The following is a 15,603-nucleotide window of genomic DNA, read 5'->3' as shown; positions in this document are numbered from 1 at the left end:
AAAAAAAAAAAAAAAAAAAAAAAAAAAAAATTAAAAAAAAAAGAAACTCCAAGAAGTTTGGGACTATGTTAAATGTCCAAACCTAAGAATAATTGGGTTCCTGAGGAAGAATAGAAGTCTAAAAGTTTAGAAAACATATTTGAGGGAATAGTAAAGTAAAACTTCCTCAGCCTTGCTAGAGATTTAGATATCCAAATACAAGAGGCTCAGAGATCACCTGGGAAATTCATTGCAAAAAGATCATTGCCTAGGCACATAGTCATCAGCTTATCTAAAGTCAAAACAAATGATAGAATCTTAAGAGCTGTGAGGCAAAAGCATCAGGTAACCTACAAAGGAAAACCTATCAGATTAACAGCAGATTTCTCAGCAGAAACCCTACAAGCTAGAAGGGATTGGGGTCCTATTTTTAGCCTCCTTAAACAAAGCAATTATCAGCCAAGAATTTTGTATCTAGTGAAAATGAACTTCATAAATGAAGGAAAGATACAGTCATTTACAGACAAACAAATGCTGAGAGAATTCTCCAGTACCAAGCCAGCACTACAAGAACTGGTAAAAGGAGCTCTAAATCTTGAAACAAATCCTCAAAATAAACCAAAATAGAACCTCCTTAAAGCATAAATCTCACAGGACCTATATAACAATAACACAATGAACAGAAAAAACAAAAAAAAAAAAACACAAAAAACCAGGCAGGGCGCAGTGGCTCACTCCTGTAATCCCAGCACTTTGGGAGGCCGAGGAGGGCAGATCACGAGGTCAGGAGATCGAGACCATCCTGGCTAACACGGTGAAACCTCGTCTCTACTAACAATACAAAAAAGTAGCCAGGCATGGTGGCGAGTGCCTGTAGTCCCAGCTACTTGGGAGGCTGAGGCAGGAGAATGGTGTGAACCTGGGGGGTGGAGCTTGCAGTGAGCCCAGATTATGCCACTGCACTCCAGCCTGGGGGGTGGAGTGATATTCCATCTCAAAAAAGAACAGAGCTTCAGGCAACAAATAGCATAATCAATATGATAATACCTCACATCTGAATACTAACATTGAAAATAAATGGCCTAAAGCTCCACTTAAAAGATACAGAATGGCAGAATAAATAGGACTTAACCAACCGTCTGCTGCCTTTAAGAGACTCACCTAACAAATAAGGATTCACATAAACTTAAGGTAAGGGGGTGGAAAAAGACATTCCATGCAAATGGACACCAAAAGCGAGCAGGAGGAGCTGTTCTTATATCAGACAAAACAAACTTTAAAGTAACAGCAGTTAAAAAAGATAAAGGGGAACATTATATCATAATAAATGGACTAGTCCAACAGGAATATCAGAATTCTAAATATATATTCACCTAACACTGGAGTTCCCCAATTTTTTTTTTTCAGATGGAGTCTTGCTCTGTCACCCAGGCTGGGGTGCAATGGCACGATCTCAGCTCACTGCAACATCTGCCTCCTGGGTTCAAATGATTCTCCTGCCTCAGCCTCCCATGTAGCTGGGATTACAGGCATCTGCCACCATACCTGGCTAATTTTTGAATTTTTAGTAGAGATGGGGTTTCATCATGTTGGTCAGTCTGGTCTTGAACTCTTGATCTCAGGTGATCCACCTGCCTCGGCCTCCCAAAGTGCTGGGATTACAGGCATGAGCCACCATGCCTGGTCTGGAGCTTCCAAATTTATAAACAATTATTATTAGACCTAAGAAATGAAATAGATGGCAATACAATAATAGTGGAGGACTTTAATACTCCACTGATACCACTACACAGGTCATTAACACAGAAAGTCAACAAAGAAACAATGGACTTAAACTATACCCTAGAACAAATGGACTTAACACATATTTACAGAGCATTCTACCCAACACCTGCAGAATGTACCTTCTATTCATCAGCAGATGGAACGTTCGCCAAGATAGACCATATGTTAGGCCACAAAACAAGTCTCAGTAAATTTGAGAAAATTAAAATTATTTTCACTCAGACTACAGTGGAAGAAAATTGCAAATCAACTCCAAAAGGAACCCTCAAAACCATGCAAATACAAGGAAATTAAATAACCTGCTTCAGAATGATCATTGGGTCAACAATGAGATTAAGATGGAAATTTAAAAATTCCTTGAACTGAATGATAATAGTGACACAACCTATCAAAACCTCTGTGATACAGCAAAAGTGGTCCTAAGAGGAAAGTTTATAGCATTAAATGCCTATATCAAAAGTCTAAAAGAGCACAAATAAGGTCACACCTCACAGAACTGGATAAACATGAATAATCTAAACCTAAACCCAGCAGAAGAAAATAAATAATGAAGATCAGAGCAGAACTAAATGAAATTGAAAAAAAAAAAAAAAGAAATACAAAAGATAAATGAAACAAAAAGCTAGTTCTTTGAAAATATAAATAAAATTGACAGGCCATTAACTAGATTAACCAAGAAAAGAAGAGAGAATATCCAAATAAGCTCAATTAGAAATGAAACAGGAGATGTTACAACCGATACCACAGAAATACAAAAGATCATTCAAGGCTACTATGAACACCTTTATGTGCATAAAACAGAAAACCTAGAGGAGATGGATACATTCCTGGAAATACACAAATCTCCTAGATTAAATCAGAAAGAGATTGAATCTATGAACAGACAAATAACAAGCAGCAAGATTGAAATGGTAACAAAAAAACTGCCAACAAAAAAATCCAGGATTCACAGCGGAATTATATTAGACAGTCAAAAAAGAATTGGTACGAATCCTATTGACACTATTCCAAAAGCTAGAGAAAGAGGGAATTCTCCCTCAATCCTTCTATTAAGCCAGTATCACTTTAATACCAAAACCAGGAAGGACATAACAAAAAAAAGAAAACCACAGACCAATAACCCAGATGAACAAAGATGCAAAAACCCTCAATAAAATACTAGCAAACCAAATCCAACAGCATATCAAAAAAATAATCCACCAAGATCAAGTGGGTTTTATATTAGGGATGCAGGGATGGTTTAACATACATAAGTTAATAAATGTAATACACCACATAAACAGAATTCAAAACAAAAATCACATGATCATGTCAATAGACACAGAAAAAGCATTTGACAAAATCATAAAATCGATTTTATGATTAAAATCATCAGCAAAATCGGCATAGAAGGGACATACCTTAAGGTAATAAAAGTAATCTGTGACAAACCCACAACCAACATCATACTGAATGGGGGGAACAAGACAAGATGCCCACTTTCACCACTTCTGTTTAACTTAGTACTGGAAGTCCTACCCAGAGCAATAAGACAAGAGAAAGAAAAAAAGAGAATCCAAATCAGTAAAGAGGAAGTCAAATTGTTGCTGTTTGCTGATGATGTGATCATATACCTAGAAAACTCTAAAGATTCCTGATAAATGAATTCAGCAAAAGTTAAGGATACAAAATTAATGTACACAAACCAGTAGCTCGTCTATACACCAACAGCGATCAAGCTGAGAATCAAGTTAAGAACTCAACCCCTTTCACAATAGCTGCAAAATAATTAAATACTTAGGAATATACCTAACCAAGGAGTCGAAAGACCTCTACAAGGAAAACTGCAAAACACTGCTGCAAGAAATCATAGATGACACAAACGAAAACACATCCCGTGCTCATGGATGAGTAGAATCAATATTGTGAAAATGACCATAGAACCAAAAACAATCTTCAAATTAAATGCAACTCCCATCAAAATACCACCAACATTTTTCACAGAACTAGAAAAAAAAATTCTAAAATTCATATGGAACCAAAAAAAAAAAAAAAAAAGACTGCATAGCTAAATCAAGACTAAGCAGAAAGAACAAATCTAGAGACATCATATTACCCAACTTCAAATTATACTATAAGGCCATAGTCAACCAAACAGCATGGCATTGGTATAAAAATAGGCACATAGACAAATCGAACAGAATAGAAATAAAACTCAGAAATAAAGCCAAATACAGCCAACTGATCTTTGAAAAAGCAAACAAAAACATAAAGTGGGGAAAGGACACCCTATTCAACAAATGGTGCTGGGATAATTGGCAAGCCACATGTAGGAGAATAAATCTGGATCCTTGTCTCTCACCTTATACAAAAATCAACTCAAGATGGATCAAAGACTTAAAGACCCAAAACCATAAAGATTCTAGAAGATAACACCAGAAAAACTCTTCTAGATACTGGCTTAGGCAAAGACTTCATGATTAAGAACCCAAAAGCAAATGCAACAAAAACAAAGATAAATACATAGGACTCAAACTAAGAAAGCTTCTGCACAGCAAAAGAAATAATCAGCAGAGTTTACAGACAACCCACAGAGTGAGAGAAAATCTCACAATCTGTACATTCGACAAAGGACTAATAGCGAGAATCTACAAAGAACTCAAACAAATCAGCAAGAAAAAACGAAACAAACCCATCAAAAAGTGGGTTAATAAAAAAGAATGAGTTCATGTCCTTTGCAGGGACATGGATGATGCTGGAAACCATCATTCTCAGCAAACTAACACAGGAACAGAAAACCAAACACCTCATGTTCTCACTCATAAGTGGGAGTTGAACAGTGAGAACACATGGACACAGGGAGAGGCCTGTCGGTGGGTAGGGAGCTAGGGGAGGAATAGCATTAGGAGAAATACCTAATGTAGGTGACGGGTTGATGGGTGCAGCAAACCACCATGGCACATGTATACCTTTGTAACAAACCTGCACGTTCTGCACATGTATCTCAGAACTTAAAGTATAATAATAATAAAAAAGTGGGCTAAGGACATGAATAGACAATTCTCAAAAGAAGATATACACATGGCCAAAAAGCATATGGAAAAATGCTTAATGTCACTAATTATCGGGGAAATGTAAATCAAAACCACAATGCAATGTTACTTCACTCCTGCAAGAATGGGCATAATCAAAAAAACAACAAATGTTGGTATGGATGCAGAGAAAAGGGAACACTTTTACACAGCTGGTGGGAATGTAAACTAGTACAACTACTATGTGAAACAGTGTGGAGATTCCTTAAAAACTAAACTTAGACCTACTGTTTGATCCAGCAATCCTACTACTAGGTATCTATTCAGAGAAAAAGAAGTCATCATATGAAAAAGATACTTGCACATGCGTGTGTGTGGCAGCACAATTTGCAAATGCAAAAATATGGAACCAGCCCAAATGCCCATCAATCAATGAGTGAATAAAGAAAATTATCCATATATGTGTGTGTGTTTGTGTGTGTGTGTGTGTGTGTGTGTGTATACACCATGGAATACTACTGAGACATAAAAAGGAATGAAATAATGGCATTCTAGATAAAAGTAGAGACTATTATTCTAAGTGAAGTAACTCAGAAATGGAAAAACCAAACAATGTCTGTTCTCACTCATGTGGGAGCTGAGCTATGAGGATGCAAAGGCATAGGAATGATACATTGGACTTTGAGGAAAGGGTAGAGGGTGGCGAGGGATAAAAGACTACACCTTGTGTACAGTGTTCACTGCTCAGGTGATGGGTGCACCAAAATCTCAGAAATCACCACTAAAAAATGGATTCATGTAACCAAATGCCCCCAATTCCCAAAAACCTATTGAAATAAAAAAAAATTGAAAAAAGGAAAACAATCTGATTAAGAAATAGGCCAAATATTTCACCAAAGAAGAAATACAGGTGGTAAATAAGCACATAAAAAGATGTTCAACATCATATATTATTAGGGAATTGCAAGTTAAAACAAGGAGATACCACTACACACCTATTAGAATGGCCAAAATCCAGAACACTAAAAACACTAAATGCCAGTGAGGATGTGGAGCAACAGGAACTCTCATTCAGTGCTGGTTGAAATGTAAAATGATTCAACTGCTTTGAAAGATAGTTTGGCAGTTTCTTAAAAACTAAACATATTTTTACATATCATCCAAATCCCCTGGTATTTGTCCAAAGGGTTTAACAACTTAAGTCCACAAGAAATCTGCACATAGATATTTATAGCAACTTTATTTATAATTGCCAAAATCTGGAAGCAACCAAAATGTCCTGCAGGAAGTGAATGGATAAATAAACTGAAGTACATCCAGACAATGGAGTATTATTTATAGTGCTGAAAAGAAATGAGCTATCAAACCCTGGAAAGACAAGGAGGAAATTTAAATGCATATTACTAAGTGAAGGAAGCCAATCTGAAAAAACTACGTACCATATACTAAACACTATATAATTTTAACCATGTAACTTTCTAGAAAGGTAAAGCTATGGAGACCATAAAAAGATTAATCGTTGCCAGGAGTTAGGGAAGACTAGCACAACGCAGAGGAATTTTAGGATAGCAAAACTACTCTATGCAATACTATAATGGTGGGTACAGGGCATTATGTATCTAGACTTGTAGGATGTAAAGTACAAAGAGTGGACACTAATGTAAACTATGGACTTTGGGTGATGATGATGTGTCAGTGTAGGTTCAGCAATTGTAACAAATGTACCATTCTGGTGGGAGACGTTGACGATGGAGGAGGCTATGCATGTGTGGGGACAGGGAGTATATAGGAAACCTCTGTACCTTCCATTCAATTTTGCTGTGAGCCTAAAACTACACAAAAAAATAATGCCTATTTACTTAAGGCACTTAATTGTAAAATTAAAGTCACTTGTGTCTATAAACTTTTTTTAAATGAAACACTAGGGAAAAGTTTTATGCTGAAATCTTTTGGATTGATTTAAGTTATACTAAAGGCCCTGTTCATGAATGCTGACTTCTCAAATAAAAAACAATTATTCTTCTTAAATATTTATTTTCTTTTCACCTTAATTTCCGTAGGATGGATTTATTGACTTTTGGAGTTTATTGCTGCTGTAAATCTAATCGTGCAAGAAAAAATGGAGCAAAAATTAAAATGGTATTTTAAACTGTATGATGTTGATGGAAATGGTTCTATTGACAAAAATGAACTACTGGACATGTTCGTGGTAAGTGAAGCAGTAAAGTACCCTTTTCAGGCCACTATACAGTTAACCCACTTTCCCTTCCTATGGAGTAGGTAACAGCTGTCTATGGGGTTGGCTGCTTTTGGGATATACATTTTGAATTGCTGAAGTAATATAAGCTTTACTTAACCTATTGATTACTGAATGGGCAACAGCAGCAAATCAGCTTTTCCTTCTTGGTGCAATCCACCCTGGCATTCACAAATTTAACAGAGCATTGCAATGAAAAAAATGAAACAAATATGAGCGTGCAAAACAACTTATCTTTTTCTCTGCCTCAGTGCAGAATGCCTAGTGAGGAATAGCTAAACTATGAGTTGGTTTATATATGTTTAACAAGAGACATGGACTAAGAATGAAGGTATGTGAGGACTGATCTTTCTGGGAGCTATACTGAAGTATTTCTAATAGTTGGTTCAGGGATCTCAGATCTTTTCCATATCTAAAGTTCAATAAGTGCCTTTCTAAGCCCCTATACCACCACCCCAATGGAGTAGGAGATAGTTATTATCATGGTATGAAACAGTAAAGAGCCCAGAGTAAAAATTGGTTAAGTGGGACACTATATCTAAATGAAGATACCAGGTATAATTAATGTTATGAATCCAAGACATTGAATTTGTAACACACACTCAAAGAGCATTAGAATTAGATGTCTTAGAAATGATCTGGTCCAAATTCTTTGTTTCATAGATGAAGGAGCTGAGTTACAAATAAAATACATAGTAGAAATATTAGCAAAAATGCCAGAAAAATAAATGAGTAGAACTACATTTATAATTAAACTTCTCAACAAATGTTCAAAGCAGATAAAAATGGAAAGCTAAATAAGCGAATGTAGAGTTAACCAACATATGGAAAGAGTTCAAGGGTAGGATAATACCAATATTGCTAATATTTTAATTTCACATAGATCATTCACACAAAAAATGTGCTAGGATTCACTTGGCAAGTGAACAATTTAGAAATTCTGCCTATACCTTATATATTGCAACACAAAATTAGATATCAAATATTCCACGGAGAATACCCAACCCCATGTAAATTTTAAAATGTTCTTTTAAACACTCAGCTTCTTCTAAAAACAATGAAAATGTAAATACAGCATACAGATCTTAGGATGCCACCAAAGCATTTCTCGAAACAAGGGTTTTTAGTCTGGGATCTAAGAATCAATGGCCTTCAGGAGTCATTTTAGCCCTTCAACTTAATGACAAATTTTGCCTGTATGTTATGCTTTTTTGGGGTGAAGGAGAGAGTCATCAGATTCTGAAAAGAATTAGGAACAACAAGGATAAATGTGATTTTGTCTATAACTTACGGGGAAATGTGCTGTAGATTTTTATTAGTTAAAATGTATAACTTCAGTTAGTGAGCCAAGGAAAGAGAAGTAGTAAGTCGCAAATTGAATTTTCCCTCAAAGTGCTGAGAAAGGAAAAAAAAGAACACAGGAAAATTGAAATAATAAAAGCACAGAACAGAAATTTAATAATTAGATGCCATTTGTCTCTAAATTAATCAGCACTAAAAACAATAAGAGCAAATTCTGGTCAGAGCGTGGTAAGGAAGGCGCCTTACACACTGTGGAGAGAGTGTAAGTGGATAAAACGTTCCGGGAAATGTGGTAATCTGCGTCGAGAGGCTAAAAGCTGATCTTCATTTTAGAGTTAGCATTACTTATTTTGAGTCAGGAAAAACAATTATTAGAGATGAAAGTCCTATGATTTACATCACAGAATCTCTTAAGATAGCAAAACATTATAAAAAACTAAAAGAGGAAAATGTTTAAATAAATTAATGCAATGGAATATATACTTATTAAGAAATTGGTAGCCTAGGAACATACTTCCTATACAACAGGCAAGTGAAAAAAATCAGCAAGGTAAATAAAAAGTATATAATCTAAGTCCTCTCTACATACAATACAGATGCTAAAATGGAATTCAGCCCAGGCATTAAGAGATTGCAAGGAAGTACCAGAGCATAGGCAGTATGTACAAAGGAGATAGCTTAATCTCACTTCAAGGGTGTAAAACAGTCCAGAGAAAGGTTTTTAAGGATTTTTGAGGAAAATTTATTTAGTAGGACCCTCCCCCCCAGGTCAATAACACGAGTATGTTAGGAAACCATTGAACTGTGGTTGTATCCTGCAATTTGAGGATCACAACAGTGAGTGTTTGAGTCATGAGTGAGAGGCCTAAAGAAGCAAACAGTGGCAGCAAGAGTGCACACTTTGGAAGTATCTGCCTTCATAGAATTTGTTGGGCCAAAGTATGCTAGGGTGTTTTCCATAGATCAGGTATGGAACACTGTGAGAGGAAGCTGGCACAGATCTGTGTTAGATCTTATCCTGCAGGGCCACTGGAAGATGTGAAGAAAACTCAAAGCTGCAGGTAGACCTAGAGCACTTGTTCTCAACCAGGAGAATCTCTATTCAGGGGACATTTCACAATGTCTGAAGACATTTTGGTGAGCTGGAGAATACAGAATGCGTAGTGCTGTTGCCATCTATTGCTTAGAGACCAGGGAGGCTGCTAAGTATTCAACAATGCACAGGACAGGCCTGAACAAGAAAGAATTGCCTCGTCTAAAAATGGCAATTGTGCAGATTTTAAGAAATTCTTTTTTCTTTTTTCTTTTTTTTGAGACAGAGTCTCTCTCTGTTACCCAGGCTGGAGTGCAATGGCATGATCTCGGCTCACTGTAACCTCCACCTCCTGGGTTCAAGCAATTCTCCTGCCTCAGTCTCCTGAGTAGCTGGGATTACAGGCACCCACCACCATGCCTGGCTAATTTTTGTATTTTTAGTAGAGACAGGGTTTCACCATATTGGCCAGGCTGGTCTATGAACTCCTGACCTCGTGATCCACCCACCTCAGCCTCCCAAAGTGCTGGGATTACAGGCATGGGCCACCGCACCCGGCTGCAGATTTTAAGAAATTCTAAGCAGGAAAGGGAACGGCTGGAATCAAGATGCATGATTCATGCCTACAGAATTGCAGGAGAGAGCGTCTACACCTGCCAGTCCAGGAAGCACTGAAATTAGCTAACCAGGACAGTACTTGCCATGTGAGAACTCTCCTGCTTCCCTTTCTCTCCTGCATCCTTCTGCTCCCACACAGGGAGTGCTCAGATACTGCCATTAGGAAACTGGGGAAGGAAGAATGAATGAGTAAATGAGGAAGGAAAGAAGAAGAAGAAGAAGAAGAAGAAGAAGAAGAAGAAGAAGAAGAAGAAGAAGAAGAAGAAGAAGAAGCAGCAGCAGCTTCCTGCCTATCCCCTGATCCTGCTGCTTCTAATTAAAAAAGAAGGAAAACAGAGCAAGCTGACGATTCCCTCCAAAAATATCCCCTCAGTGCTCCTGCACTTTCCAATCAGTATTTCACTTGCACTTATATGACCTGAAGATTGGTGATGAACAAATCAAGATCTCACAATTTTTTGCTATGACTTTTTATGTGGTCTAATATCACTTCAGAATGTGGGGATACTTGATACCTGGCCAAATTTTCTAGGCTTTTGAAGCCTCTGACCAAACACTGAGAAATCCTTAAAATCTTCTTCAAATGTGATGCTATATGTATGTAACAGTTACTTTAAATATTGTCCTATATTTAACCATGAGATCCGTGAGACCTAAATTTGCTAAAGCCAAGACTGGTGTTTTACCACCACTTATTATGATTAATCCTGGACTTAACGTTGGTAATGCTTGGGAAGCAGCAAGAGAGAGAGAGTCATATTTATGATTGTGTCCTCTAATTGAAATACATTGCTAGAAGTTTTTCTAAAGATTCCTTCATGTTCAATCAAGAGAGTTATGTTCAAATTCCCAAATGAATAATCCTCTTTCATTTTATTATGAAGTTCTATATCAAGTCTGGGTCATTTAATTTAATCACCTTGGGATTAGGGGAGGTTAGCTACATCTTTCCTCTAGGAAGGCTGGAAATGTCATTTGCCCCCTGGTCTCTGGCAGAATGTGGGAGAAATTCAGTGCCCTTCGAAGGCATATATATAAAAAGGCACAAAGAACCAGGGGTGCCAGCGGTGGAAGCCGGAGAGGAAGCTTGAGACTCTTACAACGTTGTGGTCATCGTTTTACTTTCATCCATAAGACCCAAATGAACCCGTCTGAAATTGAGAGCGATGTGTTTTCTGGGTCTGGAATTCTTATGACCATGACCACTACAATATTTTCTCCAATGGGCTCATTGCATCTGTTGTGATCTAATATGTTGAATGGATCCCTTTATCCCTTTATACTGTATAAAATAGGATTTCAATCTTTATTCAGTTCATTTAATTTCCAAGTCTCATTACCCAGAACTGACATACAATCTTTTCTTTTTATTTACTTTTAACAACTGGTACAGGCTGGATAGCAACTGACATTAACACATCCCCAAATTCTGTCACATTGGAGCAGAAATGTTGCAAAATGTATTTGCTTCCAGAAAAGTTGATCTCTTTGATTTAATGTCTTTTTGCAGGCGGTACAAGCCCTCAATGGCCAGCAAACCCTGAGTCCTGAAGAATTCACCAACTTGGTGTTCCGTAAGATCGATATAAACAATGATGGTAATGGAGCTACTCTCTTCTGGATCACTTTTCTTACAAAATAGGAAATGGTGGTAGTGGGGAGTGTCATTTAGACAAAAGCAGGAACCATGCAAGAGAACCCTAGTTGTGACTTGGGCTTCATAACTGGACCAATCCAATGTTCTCAGTATGATTCAACTGAGTAAATATTTATTGACCATATTTATTTCCAATGTGTGATGCTTGACACGTTGGGATATATAAAGAGTAAAGGTGAGACGAGGGAATAAATCGGAAGAATATAGGATGAAGTACCTTCTGCTGTTTGCTCTGAGACACATTCTATTAATCAGTTCCTCTCCACTGGAGGTTTTCCATCAGCATATAAATCAACTCAAGTTTTCCCTACTGTCGAAAACTTTCCTTCAATTATTCTGTCTTCTTCTACTGTCAGACTTTTTTCTTCCTTTGGACTAAACATTTCTGGAGAAGAGTCCACACTTGCCTCCATTTCTGCTTTTTCTACCTTTTCTATCTACATTTCTGCTCTTTCTGATTATTTCTCCATCTGCTCTTTCTATTCTGTAATCTGGGTTCCTGTTTAGCTCAGAGGAGGTGCCTTTCTTCTTCAGAGGTAGGAGTGAAGAGGGAAGATACAGCCCAAGAGAAATGAGTGCTTCTACCATATAGCTTTGATATCAGCAAACAGGTAGGTGAACATAATGACTTGAGATTGAGGCAGAAGATCTAGGAACGGTCCTTGAAAAACAAAATTTGACATTGTTAAAAATATAAGATATCAGTAAAACGTTTAAAAAAATGGAAAAGAGGCATTGGCATGCCAGTCACAGTTGTCATCATTCCAAAACTCCTTCCAAAGGCATCAACCTGCCCACCATGCGTCACTTCCTCTGGTGGACACGAGAGGGCAGTAGAGACGTATGTTCCCATGTTGAGTGTGGCAGGTTGTTCCAGTAAAATGTGGCAGCTCAGCGTGGCAGGATGGGATGGTGAGGCCAGGAGGAAGCTCAAATGCAGCCACTACTGCGAACAAGCCAAATGACAGGACAAGAGTATACTGCTCAAGAAAGCAATTTGGAGATGCATCAGTCACATCAATCTTCTTCTCTTAAGGACCTTGGTCTAGATCTGCCTCTCCCGAATCTCAATTCAGTATGCTCACTTACTAGTATACGACATCAAATAATGAAACATGCCAGTATGTGTGAAAGCTTGTAAGAAACAGAGTCAGACTACCCAGAGTAGATAAGGTGGCTAAGTGCAACTAGGAAAGGACCAGAGAAATGGAGAGTGAAGGGTCTGGTGAGGACAATGAAGACTTTATTTGGAATATGCAACTGAACATGGTGGTCATCAAACTGGAGAAATGCTGTAGATTTTATTCTGTTTCACTTTGTTTTTAATCTTAGAGGTGCTGCAGGATGGCAGGGATTGGAGTAGAGTAAATAATCCATTTCAGCCTGGGGCTGAAAGCATTGGTGTAGAAGAATGAGTACTCTGGAAGTAGATGGGACATTACAGTTTTAAGACTTGGTTTATACTGTGACTTTCAAAAGGGCAGGTCAAGATTGTTTGATAATATCCATGAACACTGCTTCTAGTGCTAGGAGTGAGGGGAATAGGAAAGTGACCTTCCTCGGAGAAGTATGAAGATTTTGGTATTCTTAGGAAAAAACTAAGATTCTATTAGTTTGAGGACACAGATAATGTATTCCAGAAAATGTGAATATAATTCAAGAATTTTGTTTACTATCCAAGAAGATTCTCCAAGGGTGAAGTATAATGAATCAATAAAATAGGGACTGTGATTAGAAAGGGACTTGAAATAGAAAGGGCTTGGTTAAAAGTGATGTGAATTCAGAAAAGAGAAATTGTGCCTGGGCAATAGCTGAGGTCACCTGAAGTTAGAGAGATGGGATCTTTGACCTACAAGAATAAGTCAATGACAGGAAAAAGAGGATGAATTATAGTTTCTAGAATAGTTTATAAAACTAAATACACTAATTGTTTCCTCTCATAAAAATTATTATTATTATTATTAGGAAAATAATATTATCCTAAAATAATATCCTAGCTCTGTCGCCCAGGCTGTAGTGCAGTGGTGTGATCTCAGCTCACTGCAACCTTGGCCTCTTGGGTTCAAGCGATTCTTCTGCCTCAGCCTCCTACAAGTAGCTGGGACTACAGGCGCCTGCCACCATGCCCAGCTAATTTTTGTACTTTCAGTAGGGACGGGGTTTCACCATATTGGCCAAGCTGATCTAGAACTCCTGACCTTGTGATCCGCCCGCCTCAGCCTCCCAAAGTGCTGGGATTATAGGTGTGAGCCACCATGCCCAGCCCCAAAAACTTGTATTTTAATTAAAAAAATTATACACACATCCACATCCATATACACTTCGGAGTAACTATGAATCACTATTTCTTAGCAAATGCATATACAGAACTAAAACTGATAGACCTTGCTTTTGTATAAAAAATTATTGACAGCTGTTACATCGTTTCATCAAGAGACAGCTGGATCATTCCATACATCAAGAAAAAGATGCTAACAAATGTGCTGGTGGACAGAGACAGCCCAGTGTAACCAAAGACAAGGAAGAAAAAGTAATGAAGATATAAAACATTGATATTTGCAGAAGTACAAAAGGATTTGGCCAGTATTTGACAGAGAAGAATAATATGAAGTGCTTCATTTACAAATAAAGGGGGAGTTAGCACCACAGAGGAGAATGTCTATTCACATTTGTAGAAGCTCAACTCTCTATACCTCCAATATAATTTTTTATTTTTCATTATCATTTTTATCAAAACATCAGTATTGATAGAAATAGAGATGCTCAATTAAGTATACCAAAATGCTGTTGACTATACGCTGATATATATATGTATATATATATTTTATTTCTCAAAATAAAAAACAAGCACATCACTGTGCTGATAATCTTATGAATATTGAAACCAAAAGTAAAGATGATCACAGCCCACGAATATACAACAAGAAGACTTTAGGTACGTATATGAAAATCCCAATTTGATTGTAAATTGTTTGCAAAAGAATGGTCAACATCACATCTGTTGTGACAGAAAAATACACAACAGTTGTGAAGTATTCTAAGCATAATTCTTATACTAGTAAATCAAAGTTAGAAGGTTAAGCAAAATAAATGTACAGGATTAATGCTAGATTTATAACAAGATGAAGAGCTATGAGGTCCATGAAAGCAAGAACCGTTTCCGTTTTGTATACTTTGATATATCCTATGCTGGCACACATTAGGTGCTCTATAAATAACCGTGAAATGAAAGAGCATCTGCTAAGAAGATGTCATATAAGGAATAAAGAAAAGATTCAATCAAGAAACAAGCACAATATGCAATTCTATCTATAGGAAGAAAGGTATCTAGAATTTCTTTGTTTTTGAAATTAACAAATATATGCATATATGTTAAAAACTTCATAAAATATAAACCTTGATCAGTTAGCAGGAGTTAATTTCCTGTGGGAAGTCAGACCAGGTGCCAGAAAGAGGTTAAAGGAGAATTTGTTTCTTTTCATTACATTTCTGTATTGTTCAATTTTTTTAATCATGAGGACATATTATTGTTATAATTTAACAAATTAATTTTATTTTTATATTATGAACAAAGGCATCAGGAAAGAGCTTGAAGACACAGAGGCAGAAAATTGAAGCTAAACATTCAATATTATTGAAAAATGTAAACAGAGGAGACAAGACAAGTCAGGGAAAATGATTAAGTGTGGAATTCTGCAGGCTTTACCACCAGAAGAACAGCAATCCATGTTCTACCATGCTCTGGTTAGGCATCATTTTTGACATGATTTAGGGAGATTTATGGATATTCACAACATCAAGTGCAGAAAGTGCCTCAGTAAGTTTCACATAGAGCCAAATAAGGCACAGGGATAACGGAGACTTAAGTGGCTGGTAATAACAAATGGTGAAGGTGAAAAGAGGCCAAAGAGGAAATGAAAAGGGTGATTATTTATTATTATTATTATTATTATTATTATTA

General features: G+C 37.0%; 1 protein-coding gene across 1 annotated transcript in view; it reads left to right on the top strand.

The window, feature by feature from the left end:
• The window catches only part of GUCA1C (guanylate cyclase activator 1C), a 49,466-nt gene that overhangs the window by 28,526 nt on the left and 5,337 nt on the right, over nucleotides 1-15,603 (top strand). The window contains 3 exon segments of the mRNA XM_017870838.1: nucleotides 6,836-6,851; nucleotides 6,854-6,984; nucleotides 11,496-11,583. Of these exon segments, the coding sequence (XP_017726327.1) occupies nucleotides 6,836-6,851; nucleotides 6,854-6,984; nucleotides 11,496-11,583 (235 nt within the window).

This window comes from Rhinopithecus bieti, unplaced genomic scaffold (assembly GCF_001698545.2).
Source record: "Rhinopithecus bieti isolate Rb0 unplaced genomic scaffold, ASM169854v2 scaffold_5478, whole genome shotgun sequence".
Taxonomy (NCBI): Eukaryota; Metazoa; Chordata; class Mammalia; order Primates; family Cercopithecidae; genus Rhinopithecus; species Rhinopithecus bieti.
Note: the sequence above shows the minus strand (reverse complement) of the source record. Positions and strands in the feature narration are given on the sequence as shown.